Source organism: Rhipicephalus microplus, chromosome 5 (assembly GCF_043290135.1).
Source record: "Rhipicephalus microplus isolate Deutch F79 chromosome 5, USDA_Rmic, whole genome shotgun sequence".
NCBI lineage: Eukaryota > Metazoa > Arthropoda > Arachnida > Ixodida > Ixodidae > Rhipicephalus > Rhipicephalus microplus.
Window position 1 is genome coordinate 13,559,510 of NC_134704.1, and position 13,745 is coordinate 13,573,254.

Genomic DNA, 13,745 nt, shown 5'->3' on the forward strand with positions numbered 1-13,745 from the left:
TCTTCAAGAATCTGTCGTAGAAAGCCAGCATTCCGAGAAATGATTGAAGCGCTTGTTTGCAGTTTGGTGCTGGAGCGTCCGTTATGGCTCGAACTTTCTCTTCGTTTGTGTGGACGCCTGTCTCGTCGATTCGGTGTCCCAGAAAGAAAACTTGTCGCACCGCAAAGCAGCACTTGTTTTTTCCGAGGCGCAGATTGTAGTTTCGTAGCCTCTTCAGCACTTCTTCCAGTCTCTCGGCGTGTTCCGTGGCGTCTTTCCCACTGATGATCACGTCATCTAGGTATGCGCACACGCCTGTGATGCCTGACAGCATTGTCTCCATAAAACGTTGAAAAATGGCTGGGGCTGCAGAAATTCCGAAAGGCAATCTCTTGACCCTGTATAGTCCCTTCAGCGTGTTCAGGGTCAATATCTCTGCTGTCTCTGGCGTCACGTGAAGTTGCTGGTACGCTTGTGCTAAATCCAGGGTGCTGAAGACCTTGCCTCCCCTCAAGTGGCTGAGCACTTCATCAGTTGAGGGAAGTGGGTAGTCTGCCTTCTTTGATACCTGGTTCACTGTGCAACGGTAGTCGCCGCATATTCGCAACGAGCCATTTTTCTTTCGAACCAGTACGAGAGGCGTTGCCCAATCCGAATGCTGTGCTGGCTCGATTATGCCTTGACTTTGCAGTCGATCCAATTCTGCTTCTACAGCTGACCGGAGCGCGAAAGGAACCGGCCGTGCTTTTAGGAACTTTGGTTTCGCTCCTTCCACGAGGTCTAGTTGTACCGCTGGACCGATGTGTCCTGATATGTCCTCGTCGAATACAGATTGGTACTTGTCGAGAAGCTTCGAAACAAGTTCATCGCCGGATACATCATTGATGCCCGTGATCTGTATACCCAGGTGAGGAAACCAGTTTCGTCCAAGGAGGTTACAACCTGCTCCCTTGATGACAACAAGTGGTAGTGTCATGGTCTTGTTTCCGCGCGTAACAATCACCGTTGCACATCCGAGAACTCGAAGAGACTGTCCTGACCATGTGCGTAGGAGAATGTTGTCGGTCTGAAGCCGTGGTCGATCCTCTGTCCACGTAGCTTTGAACGTGACCTCACTGATGAGTGTGCAGGCTGCACCCGAGTCGACTTCAAAATCCAAGAACTTGCCATGTACGCGTAGCCGAGTCATGACCTTCTGTGTGCTGGACGCGTTGGTTACGGTGTTGAGCTCGTAAAGGGCCACGTCTGATGAGTCCTGCTGAGTCGTCACTGGTGCTGAGGCAGCTGTCGAAGTTCCTTGTTGGGGATATTCGATGCTGTTGCTCGTTTTTGCTTCTTTCCGCTTTTTCAGACAGGCTTTTTCAATGTGTCCTCGTTTCTTGCAGTAGTTGCAGGAGACTGTCTGGAACTTGCAAGTGTCCGGATTATGTAGCGCGTTACAACGCCAACAGCGTTGTTTCTTCTTTTGGGCAGAGGCACTAGAGTGACCTTGGTTGTCTATCTTGCATGTGCTTATGCAGGATTCGTGAAACTCTTTAAATTCGGTTTTCACGCGTTTCTGGTCTTCGATGGCGTTTTCAGCTCGCAGTGCAAGGTCGAAAGCTTTCTTGAACGTCAAGTCCTTTTCTGCGAAGAGCCGTTGCTGGACCTGCTCGTTCCGAAGACCGCAAACGAAACGATCACGCAGCATGACGTCCATAGGCAGCATTGTCGGATTCGCTGCCGTGTCTGCGCTTGTCCCGAAATTGCAATCTGCTGCTAGCTTCTTGAGCGCCGTGACGTAATCACTGACCGTTTCGTCGTGCTTTTGGTCACGTCGCTGGAATCGTGCCCTGCAGAAGACTTCAGACGGTTGTGGATCGAAGTGAGCCTTGAGCATCTTGACTATGTCCTCGTAGCTCACTTGGTTGGGCTGCTTGGGTTGAACGAGGGCGCAGACGATGTCATAAGTCTGTTCCCCGCACAGCGTTAGCAGATGAGCACGTTTCTTCGATGCGTCTGTAATCTCGTTAGCCTCGAAGAAGAACTGTAGCCTCCCATACCAGGATCTCCAGGAGCTGGGGCTGCCGCTGAATTCGGGTAGCCGACCGAAGTCGGGCGTCGCCATGTTATTTCCTTGACGTCGGTGGAGTGCCGATGAGTCGATCCAGTCTTCCTCGTCGCCAACTGTTACGTCTGTACAGCCGCTTGTGACTGTAGACGATTTATTAAAGGACAGGAAACGTGAACAAGTTCAAAAGCGTAGCCCAGGCGTTGGAGTCACTCCTGGCCAGCGTTCGACGCCAGGCCCGCGCTCGTGCCACCGCGCCAGTGCCGCCGCGCGCACTTCGTTAATGTCGTCTTCTAAGGCGACATGTCAGTTCCTGATGGTTTTCTTTCCCTTCATTGCCAGAGATGTAATTGCACACCGAAATTCAAGGAAACGGTTATAATCAACAGAAGTAGGCACGAGATGACGCGATTGGTATTGGAGGCCGGCAAAATTGCAGCGCTAGGTGACACGTGTGTGAGCAGCCCATCAGTGGTGTTGACAGATAAGGAACTTGATTACATGTATTCGCGATAGGGTTGTGGTAGCGCACGGGATAAAAGGAAGAAAGAAAAAGCAGAAAAAGTTTGAAAAATATAAAATTGTAAAGTATTGGAACATGCGCGTTGGTTATATTTGATGGTTTTTAGAGCTACGCACGTGCGACGTTGGCGTGGTGGATCGCATACACCACGGGGATCTGCGTGTAATAAACTGTTGTTGAAAGTTAGCGCTGTGTTGTGTCTATGTGCCTTCTCTTGTCCGTGTCCGTTGTCTGCGCTACCATCTATCATCATGCAACCATACCAACAAGCCCAAATCGCCACCCTCATTGACCATAAAGTAATTCATGCCACATTTTCCCTCAAACCACTTTTTCACCATTCCCCAGCAAAAATATTCGCCTTTACAATAAAGTTAACTACTCGGCCATAAACGACGAACTGCATGAATTTTATCGGTCCTACGAGTCGACATTTCACAATCGCTCTGTGCAACAGAACTGGTCAGATTTTCAGGGCAAGATTAATGTTTTTGGCGGACAAATATATTCCAGTCACCACTATTCCTTCTAATCGTCATAAGCCATGGTATACCAAAAACCTTAAAACACTTGAGAACAAAAAGAAGCGGCTCTTTCGTAACGCGAAGTTTAAACTAAATGACCACTCGTGGGACAGATACTATCAAGCTGAACGCGCATACCTCGCAGAAGTTCGTCAACGTAAACATTCCTTTTTTCACACGGACCTTCCCCGCATGATAACCGATAACCCCCATAAATTCTGGCAGATCATTAACCCTCAGCCCAACCGCTCTATCCGTACCTATACGGATCAGGGTGATATCCTTTCAGATTCTGAGTGCACTAATACATTCAACGCCGCTATTTCATCCGTTTTCACAGCCGAATCAGACGCCCCCTTACCTGAGTGCCCTACCCCTATAATGTCAATAATGCCGGCTATAAATTTCTCAGCCGAAGGCGTCGCATCACTGATTGAAAAGCTAAAGGTTTCTTTGTCCGCAGGTGTTTATGACGTCACTTCTAAACTTCTAAAAAACACTAAACATATTTCTGCCGCAGTCTTAACCTTGTTCTCGCAGTCTCTATCATCAGGCACTCTACCGAACGAATGGAAAGTGGGGAAGGTCGTTCCCGTCTACAAGTCAGGTAACAGAGTTTCACCATTAAATTACCGGCCCATTTCCATAACCAGCATACCATGTAAAATCATGGAACATATCATCTACACTAACATCATGAACTTCCTCGATTCCAACAGCTTTTTCCATTCATCACAGCATGGTTTTCGCAAAGGTCTGTCCTGTGAAACACAGCTCGCTCTTTTTATTCATGATCTGCATTCCAACATGAACTCTAATATACAGGTAGACGCAATATTCCTTGACTACGCTAAAGCCTTCGACAAGGTACCACATCCACGCTTGCTGTTAAAACTTTCCCACTTAGGTTTGCATTCAGATGTCATACAATGACTTAAAGAATTTCTTACTAATCGGTCTCAGTGTGTGTGTATCAATAACGTAGCCTCTAACCCCGTCCCTGTATCCTCCGGCGTCCCCCAAGGTTCCGTGCTGGGTCCCCTATTGTTCCTGATATATATATCAATGATCTGCTATTGGAAGTTACTTGCTCTATTCGTATGTTCGCAGATGACTGCGTTATTTACCAGTCAATAAGAAATACCTCCGACCAGGCTGTGTTGCAGAGCAGTTTATCGAAAATCCTGAATTGGTGCGATCGCTGGCTGATGGTCATGAATCCCAGTAAATGTAAATTAATGTCTGTCACCCGCTCGCGAAGCCCTTTCCTCTATCCGTACAAAATTGCTAGCACTCCTATTGAATCTGTTAGTACCTTCGAATATCTCAGTGTAACTATCTCCAAAGATCTCAATTGGTTTCCGCATGTGTCCAACGTCATCTCATCCAGTAACAAAACCCTAGGCTTTCTCGGGCGTCATTTACGCAGCTCTCCTCCTCACGTTAAACTCATCGCATACAAATCTTTAATTCGACCAAAACTTGAGTACGCGTCCGCAATCTGGAATCCTCATAAATCTTATCTCATAGACGCATTAGAAATGGTGCAGAATCGCACCATCAGGTTGATTCACTCATCATATTCCAATAACGTTAGTGTATCCTCATTAAAGGCGGCAACTGGCCTGCCCACCCTTTCTTGTCGCTGTCGCACTGCCAGCCTATCCCTGTTTCACAAAATGTATTACAGTTCACTCAATCAGCCACCTTACATCTCACCGCCTGCTCGCATATCCCTTCGTACAGGCCATTGCTCGTCCTCAAACTTGTACTCTCACCTACTCGTCTTCTTTTTTCCCACGCACTATCGTACACTGGAATGGCCTTCCCTACGCCATCGTCGCCACCACCAACCCAGATGCTTTCATTGATGCTGTAAAAGTGCACCTCTCATCCTGAATGGTCATGTATCATGTATCCTTACTGTACACCCACCCCTATTTAATGCCCCCACTCGGGGGCCTTTAAGGAAATAAAGTGAAAGTGAAAGAGGAAGCTGCTCCATACACAGATTTTGCCTGTTTCAATGGCTGCTTCAAAATGCTGGAGGGCATTCTCACCACTAAATACTGCGTTATTCGTTCAATTATTCGAAGTATTCGAATATTTGCACAAGCCTATCATATATCGTACATCATGGTCCTGGATTAATAATACTGGTAAGCCTAGCATACCTGATTTGTAAAGTAATCGTGAATTGAATAACAGCAAGCAGTTTCTGTAGCTTCTCCTAGCTGTTATGACACGCTACGTGATACAGCCAGAGTTTCCAGGCTTAGCAGTGCTGCTCCTTCACACACCTCGATAAGCTTCCAGGTGAGGTAGAGTGAAAGGGTTGTGTTGGGGCTGACAGCCATGCTGAGCCCAGCCACAAGGCCAGAGGCAAACACCTGCCAGGGTCTCTCATAGCCACAGTAGTAGCGCAGGAGGCAGCGACAGCCCTGAAATAGGAAAAAGTGGGAGAAGGTTGTGCCACAGGCCTGCAACAACAAAACACTCGGCGTGGGAACAGAACAGACAAGAAAAACGACCCTTTTTGTCCACTACCCTTTGTATGCCTCCAATTTTGAAACTTGAAACACACAAAATCTGAAACAATTTTGAACCTTTGAAACACAAGAAAACATTGAATGTAGAACAGAGTAAGGTATGCATAATGCACTTGGAAACAAGTGAGAACAACCAACAAAATGCTTAATTCTCTCAGTTTCCAAACAAATAGCATGTCACACTGTACAGTCGCTAATGCAACTTTCTCCAGTAATCCTGAGTAAGAGCTAAGATGTATGAGTACTTAATTTCATGTTCAAAGCAAATAGTGATTTGATCAAATAATTTCAAATCAAATAGCTTGGATAGTGTGTATCACATGTTATAAAATAGCAATAAGCATATTTTTTATGACTCGACTGACCTGCTATGCATTTTTTTAATAGAAAGAAAGCATGCACGAATGCCATTCTTCTTAGTTCATTCAAAGTGAAGTGGAAGCAACTTTGAATAGTAAATTTCAGTAGGATGCAAGTAATAGCTGGTAAAGTATATTGCGTTTTGAAATTTACTACAAAACAGTTAGAGCATATAAGCCCATACAACAAGCTTTTAAACTTCAAAAATGATTAATTGATATGAAGGTAAATAGTGAGGGTAATATATTCATTTAACCCTAAAGTGGAAATTAGTGGCACTGCTGATATTTCCTGGATAGGTATTGTCATGGCATAACACTCGTAAACTGCAGTAAAACCAGCTGTAAAGAAGTTTACATGAGGTCTAATACCGTATTTACTCGCGTAATTCTCGCACCCCCCACACCACACAACAAAAATACGATTTTTTTTCCCTCGAGTAATGATCGCACCCCTGAAAATTGCCGCAATAACGTCGTCTGCTCGTTCCAGCCGTAGATGATGATAGCGTGCACCATCTGATGCCATCTCTTAAGCATCGGGCGCACTATTATTGCACGGAGATTCAATCCAATTCAAGACAAGCCAAAGTGGCAAGTGCGCGTTGAGGAGTGTTTTGTATGTTGCGTCCATCATCTTATCATGTTATGGGGCGATACTGAAGCTACACGGCTGCTTTAAAGTTGAAAGTGATTGATGATGCACTAAACAACGGCAACAGGACCGCCGGTAGGCCCTTTGGAGTCGTGAATTTTGTGTTCGCTACTGGTGACGGCAGCTGAAAGCCACCAAGACGCATTGGGCCTGCCGTGTGCCTAAGACTGGGACCGATGGTAAACTTTATTTCTTCAGAAGGAAACTGCGGACGATTCTTTTAAATAGCCATCAGCCCAATACTGACATCCTAAACTTACACTTTGACGGTTCTAGTTGAGTGACGAACGCTACCGCAACGCCCACAAGCTTTGCGTATGGTATTCTAATTCTCGACTATTTGCTTGCACTTTTTGTGTCTTAAATAAATCTTGCCTTGTGTTGAACCTCTGCTTTTATTGTTGAGGTAAACTTTAATTAGTACTTTTCAAAGCTCGCTGTTAGTTGCTGGTGTGAGAATCCCGATTTGCGGCCACTTCGTTTTCTTTTTCGCTCTGTACGTTTTCGTGGAAAGTTTCCCCCTAGTAATTCTCGCACCCCCCAACTTTGCATCGGTATTCCGCCGAAAAAAGTGCGAGGATTATGCGAGTAAATTTGGTATATGCTTATTCATTCATTTCGAATACTTTGAAATATCGTGTGACTGAAATTCGCCTCAATGCACATTTGAATAGTGTAATATTAATTGGAATATTTTAAGTGCTCGAACATGCAAAAAAGTCATGCCATAACACATACACACAGAACACAGAAGGGGGGACAGTTTTTTACTATTAACAGTGGCATGAACTGCTGAGTTGCAAGGCATTAACAGATGCACGGGTGGTTGTTATAATTATTATTTAATGAGACCAATGCAATTGTGTTTGTACCTGTTAATACAAATATGAGCAACTCCGGATCTTTAGCAGTTCATTGATCGCCAGAATTGTGCTAATGATACTCAATTAAGTACTGTTGTATATGTTTATTTCACCATATTTGCCCTGTGATAACAGCCTTTAAACCCTAAATCACATTTTTAATGTACATTCTCATGCATATTTTGGTATTCTACAATGATATGTGCATTGTCTGCAACATTTCACATGCTGCACAAAGGTCATCTTCTCAGGTAAGCATCTGTTTTTCCTTTAGCTTCACATTCTTTAGCTTTTTTTTTTGTTTTCCTGTCGATACTGTTATATACACACATGACAGCCTGTTTTCTTAATTGTGTATGGGTGCAGGCACTGTTCTCTTGTTGATCACTTATTGTACCATCTTGAAGGAACATACACACCAAAAGGGTATGATAAGCTGAGTCCAGCATGAGCTTTATATGCTTGCAAGAAATTCTGTGATGAACTTTGATAAGGAAGAAATGGCTTGAAGGTAATTTATATTAATTTCAAAGGCTATAAACCAAAAGTGGTGCCTTCTTCAGACTTGCACAATAATCATCGGCTAAAACTTCAGGCTGCCTACCATTTAAATTTTTGCCTCTGTGTTGCTTCATCCATTGGAAATGGCTTTTGAAGATTGTGTTTTACATGCCGCAAAGTGGAGACGCATGTGTGAAACATAGATGCACCTTGGATTGCTGGCATCACTGCTTTGGTGCTCCACGTCAAATTACTATTATGTGACACGGCACTGTACAAAACGCTTCATTGAAAGCATACTGGGAAGTTCTGACGAGCAGGTCAATACACACAATACGCACATGCCGTGTTAATTGTGTAATATTAAACTATTGGGGACACTACCATGCACTTTCTGGTCAGTATTGGGCCCCAATCAATGGCCTGCCACATAAAATAATAAAATTTTCATAGAAGATTTTGGTGCTTATACTTTTTTAAAGCTGCTGTAGCAGGCTGAATTTCTTGCCAGCGTGAACGTACCGGTTATTACACATTCTATCATGCATGTCATTTTGGACAAGCTGGTTGACGCATACATTTTTGTCTTAATGATTGAGTACTGAGGTTCTGTGTACAATGAGTAGAGCGCAGAGATCAAGTAACAGAGAAGGAATCATTAAAAAAGCTGTTTTTTATAGCAAGCTAGCGTACCTGGCATAATGCATCTGATTTTCTGTGCAAACTAGCTCAAAAAACACACAATGCTAAATACTTACTTAATTAATAACACTGTTACTCTGACATGACACCATGACAGCAGAGAGGTGTCATTAAAATTGTAAAAAAGATATTGTGCCTACTGGTCAACAACTGTATGTCTCCAATGGCCACTCGATTAAAAATGTTCACTTTTAATAGATATCAAAAATAATAATGCACTTTTGCTATGGTTTCGGGTATGAGTCCATAAAGTTGACGGTGTGAGGTATACAAAAGCATTAAAAAAATAAGTGAATCTGCAAATTTGTAGAATAAGACAGTAATAAATTATATAGTTGAAACTCTATTAAAAAATGATGAACACAGTCAAAGTATTTAGTTAAATTGAGAAGTTTACAGTATTAAAAAAGCAGTTTGTCAGACCTTTGAAATCCGAAATTGAAATGCAATGTCACCCAAAAGCTACTGTCGCTTTGTTTTTACCAGTAATTTGCACCTGCACATGTGAGAATTCGCAAGAGTGGCCTAGTCATGGGATGCTTCACGTATGGGTGATGCAGTCCAGTTAGCGTCACAGGCAGCTATGTTTGGCTGCCAACATGCAGTAATGATAATTGCTGGAGTTTTATGTGCCAGAACCGTGATATGACTATGAGGCACACTGCAGTGGAGGACTTCGTATGACTTACACAACAGTTCATTAACATGCACTGACCTCACATGGCATAAAAGCCTCCAACATTTCACCTGGACATGTGAAACAGGGGAAAGGAAGCTGAGAGACCCACCCGAAACAGGCCCACTGCACTGGCGAGAAATGTCCCCTGTGCGATAGGTGCCCATCGGCTAAATATCTGCCAAGGTCTGCGACGCAGACGTGGTGATGCTAGAGACAGCAGGGCTTGCAGACCATAGCCTGTCAGAAATGGTGCAGGCATGCCCTGCGCAGGAGAAAGAAGGGTGTTAAAGGAAGCAAGGAGTGCAGAAATGTGACAAGGTTCGTCGTCCAGTGTTTGAGATCTCACAGTGTGCAAATTTCGACTTCTAATTGTGGAGTGGAGATAAAGGTTTAAGCATCCACTGGTTTGTGCTATACCATAAAACATGAAAAAATTAAACTCTCCGAGTAAGATTACCACCTGTCCAGTTTTTTAAATCCACAGTTGGCCGATTTTTTTTTTTTTTGTTGTTGTCATGACATCACGTTTATTTCCTGAAGTCATTGTTGGCTCTGATATAATCCAAGCAGAAATTACACTGACGGTACACAAACTGGAACAGAATGATACACTAACACTGGAAACGAATGTATGTTTATTGTTTAGCCTTAAATTTTCACATTTAAATCAATGAATACTGTAACTGTGATATCTTACTCATACCATCTCTGGCTTCATCAAGTGATTTTGCTGTATCCATCCCCAGCTTGCAATGGGACAGTAGAGGCAACAGGGATGCCCTAGCACAGGCAAGCAAGCTTTCCTGACAATAACTGTCCACCTGTGAGTGAGGGCATGGAAAAGCCGCTAGGCAGGTCGCCAAGGGAGGCTAGTAAATTTCACAAAATGAAAATAATTATGGGCTGAGGGCAAGGTTTCACGACTGAGGGACATGAAGGTAGTTCAGCTCCATTCCGCCGCACTAACCTCGGCAGCATGCCGCCAGCAGCTTCCCAAGTGCCAACATGGCTGTCCTGTGTCAGCCGCAACTGCGGGGACTGCGAATTCCTCTGCACCCATGAGGCGTCTGCATTGTGAATAATGTGCCTCATTATGCACAAAATTTGCAAACGGAATATGTTAAGCAAACTACATTTTAAAGGACCTCCAACACCAAAATTCGAAGCTCCAAAGTGTTTGTTATTCAATTCTACTACATATATACCTCTGATCACATATTAGTGGTGAAAGAAGCTTTGAGCATAGGTTAACAGGGTTTTAAAGTAAGTGCGAATGCCTAGGTAAGTTGGCGAACCTTGTGACATTGCCTTAAGTGTGGTGTTTATTGGCTGCTCAAGCTCCCTGTAATGTCTTGCTTGTTCCACAAATAATTTCATCATCACAGACAGATGAGATTGTGGGGCACACACTGCCTAGACTAGCTTGTCCACTATTGATTACTTCTAATCAATTATGTACGAATCTTGTTATCTATCATATTAAGGATTACCTTTTTGCTTTGTGTATACACTTTTTACTGTTCAAGGTTTTCTTTTTGTTGGGAAGAGAATCAGCCACCTGTTGTCACATGAATAATTGCATGCTTGGATGCATTTTTTCACAATTTATCTTTTTATTTCATTTTTTAAGGAATTCGTAAGGTTATAATTTAATGCATGCCACTTTCTTTTTGTCATAGCAGCTTCAACGAGTGCATCAAGATCTATATCAGTGCAAGGCTTCTAGGTAAGTTATGCCACGCTGCAGAGCCAAGAGAAACTGACTGCAAATGGTAATAGATGCTACACTGTCCTGAAGAATAATTTATGCAAATGTGCCATCAATTGAACAAGATTAGAGGAATATGTCTCATTACTCCGTATACATGCACAAATGTGGATTCGTACTTTGATGCATTATAAAAACTGTCTTTTTTAAATACTTTTTCGGCCAGGCGGCGTAATATACGGCAAGGACCTTTTCAAAAGAGTACCACAGATTTCTTTGCTGATGTTCAGCAAATAAGAAAACATGCGAAGGTGCTGCAAACAGAGGTAAGTGCAGCCCAAGCTTTAGAAAAATCTGGTGGCAGCTTGTTGATAAGGTAGACTGCTTTGTGGCCTAGCAATTGTAAAGAACACATTATAGAAAGACCTTCCCAAAAAAGAAACTTTCCTACCAGTGCAGCACTGATCACTGCTGCATGCACATCAAAGAGAGTTATGCACAGGAGTGGAAGATGCATATGATTGTATGAGTATGTGCTTCATTCATACCTTAAAGCTTTGCACACAGGGTCCTTCAGATTGTTGTTGTTCCTGCGTGAGATAAATATGCAAATAGCTGTGATGGCTACCATAACAGTATGCAAAATCACAAAAACCTTTGCTCTGATCACTGCTGACATGAATCCTGGAAGTTGTGTTTGTGCCCATCTTGTGGGAGCGAAAAAACATTATGGCTCTTTGCAATAATTACAGTGTAGCAGTACTTTCACTCACTAACATTAATACAAATCTGTAGATTACCCAGTGATCCTTTAACAAGGCATTTCTCTTCAATTATCACAGCAGAACAGAATTAAGGTGCTTCATGTACCTGCTGATAAGATTACTTGTTTAGATGCCCCCTCTGGAAGTGCTTGACTCTATTGTCTTTGCAAGGGTACACAAGAATACTGGATATTGAGTTTCGGTTGACCTGTATGCTTGTCATCCTTGACTTTCTCCCACAACAAACTAAACTGCACAAAAAATGATGCCGGGTAATTTCAAGTGCCCACTGCTCGTGTGAATGGTTTACTAGGGCAGCATTCACAGCCAGGCACCTGACACGACTGAGTACCAAATATGGTACAGAGTGACAGCAAAATAGCGCCAAAAACAGGTTTGCTTTGCCACCTCCCTTCTGCGTCACTTTTTTCACTTATAGTGCTTTGATAATATACATCAGCAGACTATGGTCACAATACTGCTGACAATACCATTTATAAACAGCTATACCGGAGTATTTTCTTCACTGAATCAGAAATTACACCAGCATAAATACAATAGGGCAGATGATATACCTCTGGTGAGTGCATCAGCACATACAGAGACTTGAAATTTCCACAGGAAGCTGTGTCCATGCCTTAGTGGCCTCAGGCACTGAATTATAGCCTCAAGGGAGCTAAGTTTAAATCACAGAATAACCAATCGGTCCATGCAGTAATAAGCCTACAGACTAGAACAGTGACTTTCCATGCTCAGCTACAGCCTATTAAATGTGCACGAGTGAGATATACTCCTGTGTGAGGCACACCTTTCTGTAAATTCAAGTGTGCCGTCACATTCATTAGAATGCTTACCTAATGCAATATAGGAAGCCCGCCAAACTCGCAGCAAACATGAACACCTGAAAATATCAAGTTGCAGATGTGTAATACAAGTTTACAATGTTTTTCTAGTCTGATAGTCTGATCAAACTGGAAATTCTAACAACAGCACGAAAGATGGGACAGCAACATACAATATATTAAGTACCTGTGTAATCTTGCTTGCTGTGTCTCAATTTTTACACTGTAATTACTGTATTGCAAGGCACATTTGATGCGTTAGATTGCCAGCTAAATGATATGCCACCAAAAAAGTCCACACAATGTCAGAAAATGTGGCTGCATTAGGCAGTTTTGCGGCTTCATGCTAGCAATGCAATGCAGTAGCCAGTTAGCCACCAAAGCATGCGACTTGCATTATGATGGCAACCACAAGGTACGAGCATTGTTTGTCGAGGTGCCATTAGAAAGTTGCTCACAAATGCCATAGCATTACTGGTCCTGTGACATTGCCAAGACTGTTTCAGTTCTCAGAACATGCATAACAGTGCACATTTGCATTTGAGGTCACCATATGAGCCCTAATAATGAAAGCTTTGATGCACTAGCAAAATGCAAGTATCAGTGATCTGCTTTCATTATATGAAGTATAGAAGAAGAAAAAAAACAGGGGATCTAAAATAAGTTATCATGGGTGCATGGCCTACAGTCACTGACAATGAGAATACAAGTTTAATTATAGTTTATCCATGTAAACTTTGCTTTTCTACACTGTACTTACTAGAATGATTGCCCTGACTGACAATCATGACAATGTCTTTAAGAGAAACATGCAAGACGATTGACTCACCTCCCCATGAGGAACATCACGTACAAGGTTTCGGCTACGCAGGCAGTTGAACACGATCTCAGAGCACTGTGGAGAAGCAAACGTTTCCAAATTTACTTCTTAACGGTGAGTGAATGTCATCCCACATAGAACCACAAATTCCAGCTCACCTGATTGAGCATGTACACCGACAAAACTCGACGCCTGAAATTGACAGGAAAGAAAACCAAATTTCGAGC

At 43.1% G+C, this 13,745-nt stretch overlaps 1 protein-coding gene across 3 annotated transcripts in view; it reads right to left on the reverse strand.

Annotated features, from left to right (window-relative positions):
* The window catches only part of LOC119174986 (transmembrane protein 135), a 41,022-nt gene that overhangs the window by 19,329 nt on the left and 7,948 nt on the right, over positions 1-13,745 (reverse strand). For all 3 annotated transcript variants that reach the window (XM_075894868.1, XM_075894867.1, XM_037426145.2), the window contains 7 exons: positions 13,677-13,710; positions 13,528-13,593; positions 12,711-12,757; positions 11,641-11,682; positions 10,352-10,451; positions 9,494-9,646; positions 5,377-5,517 (listed from right to left, as the gene is read on the reverse strand). In XM_075894868.1, the coding sequence (XP_075750983.1) occupies positions 5,377-5,517; positions 9,494-9,646; positions 10,352-10,451; positions 11,641-11,682; positions 12,711-12,757; positions 13,528-13,593; positions 13,677-13,710 (583 nt within the window). The remainder of the gene's footprint in view (positions 1-5,376; positions 5,518-9,493; positions 9,647-10,351; positions 10,452-11,640; positions 11,683-12,710; positions 12,758-13,527; positions 13,594-13,676; positions 13,711-13,745) is intronic.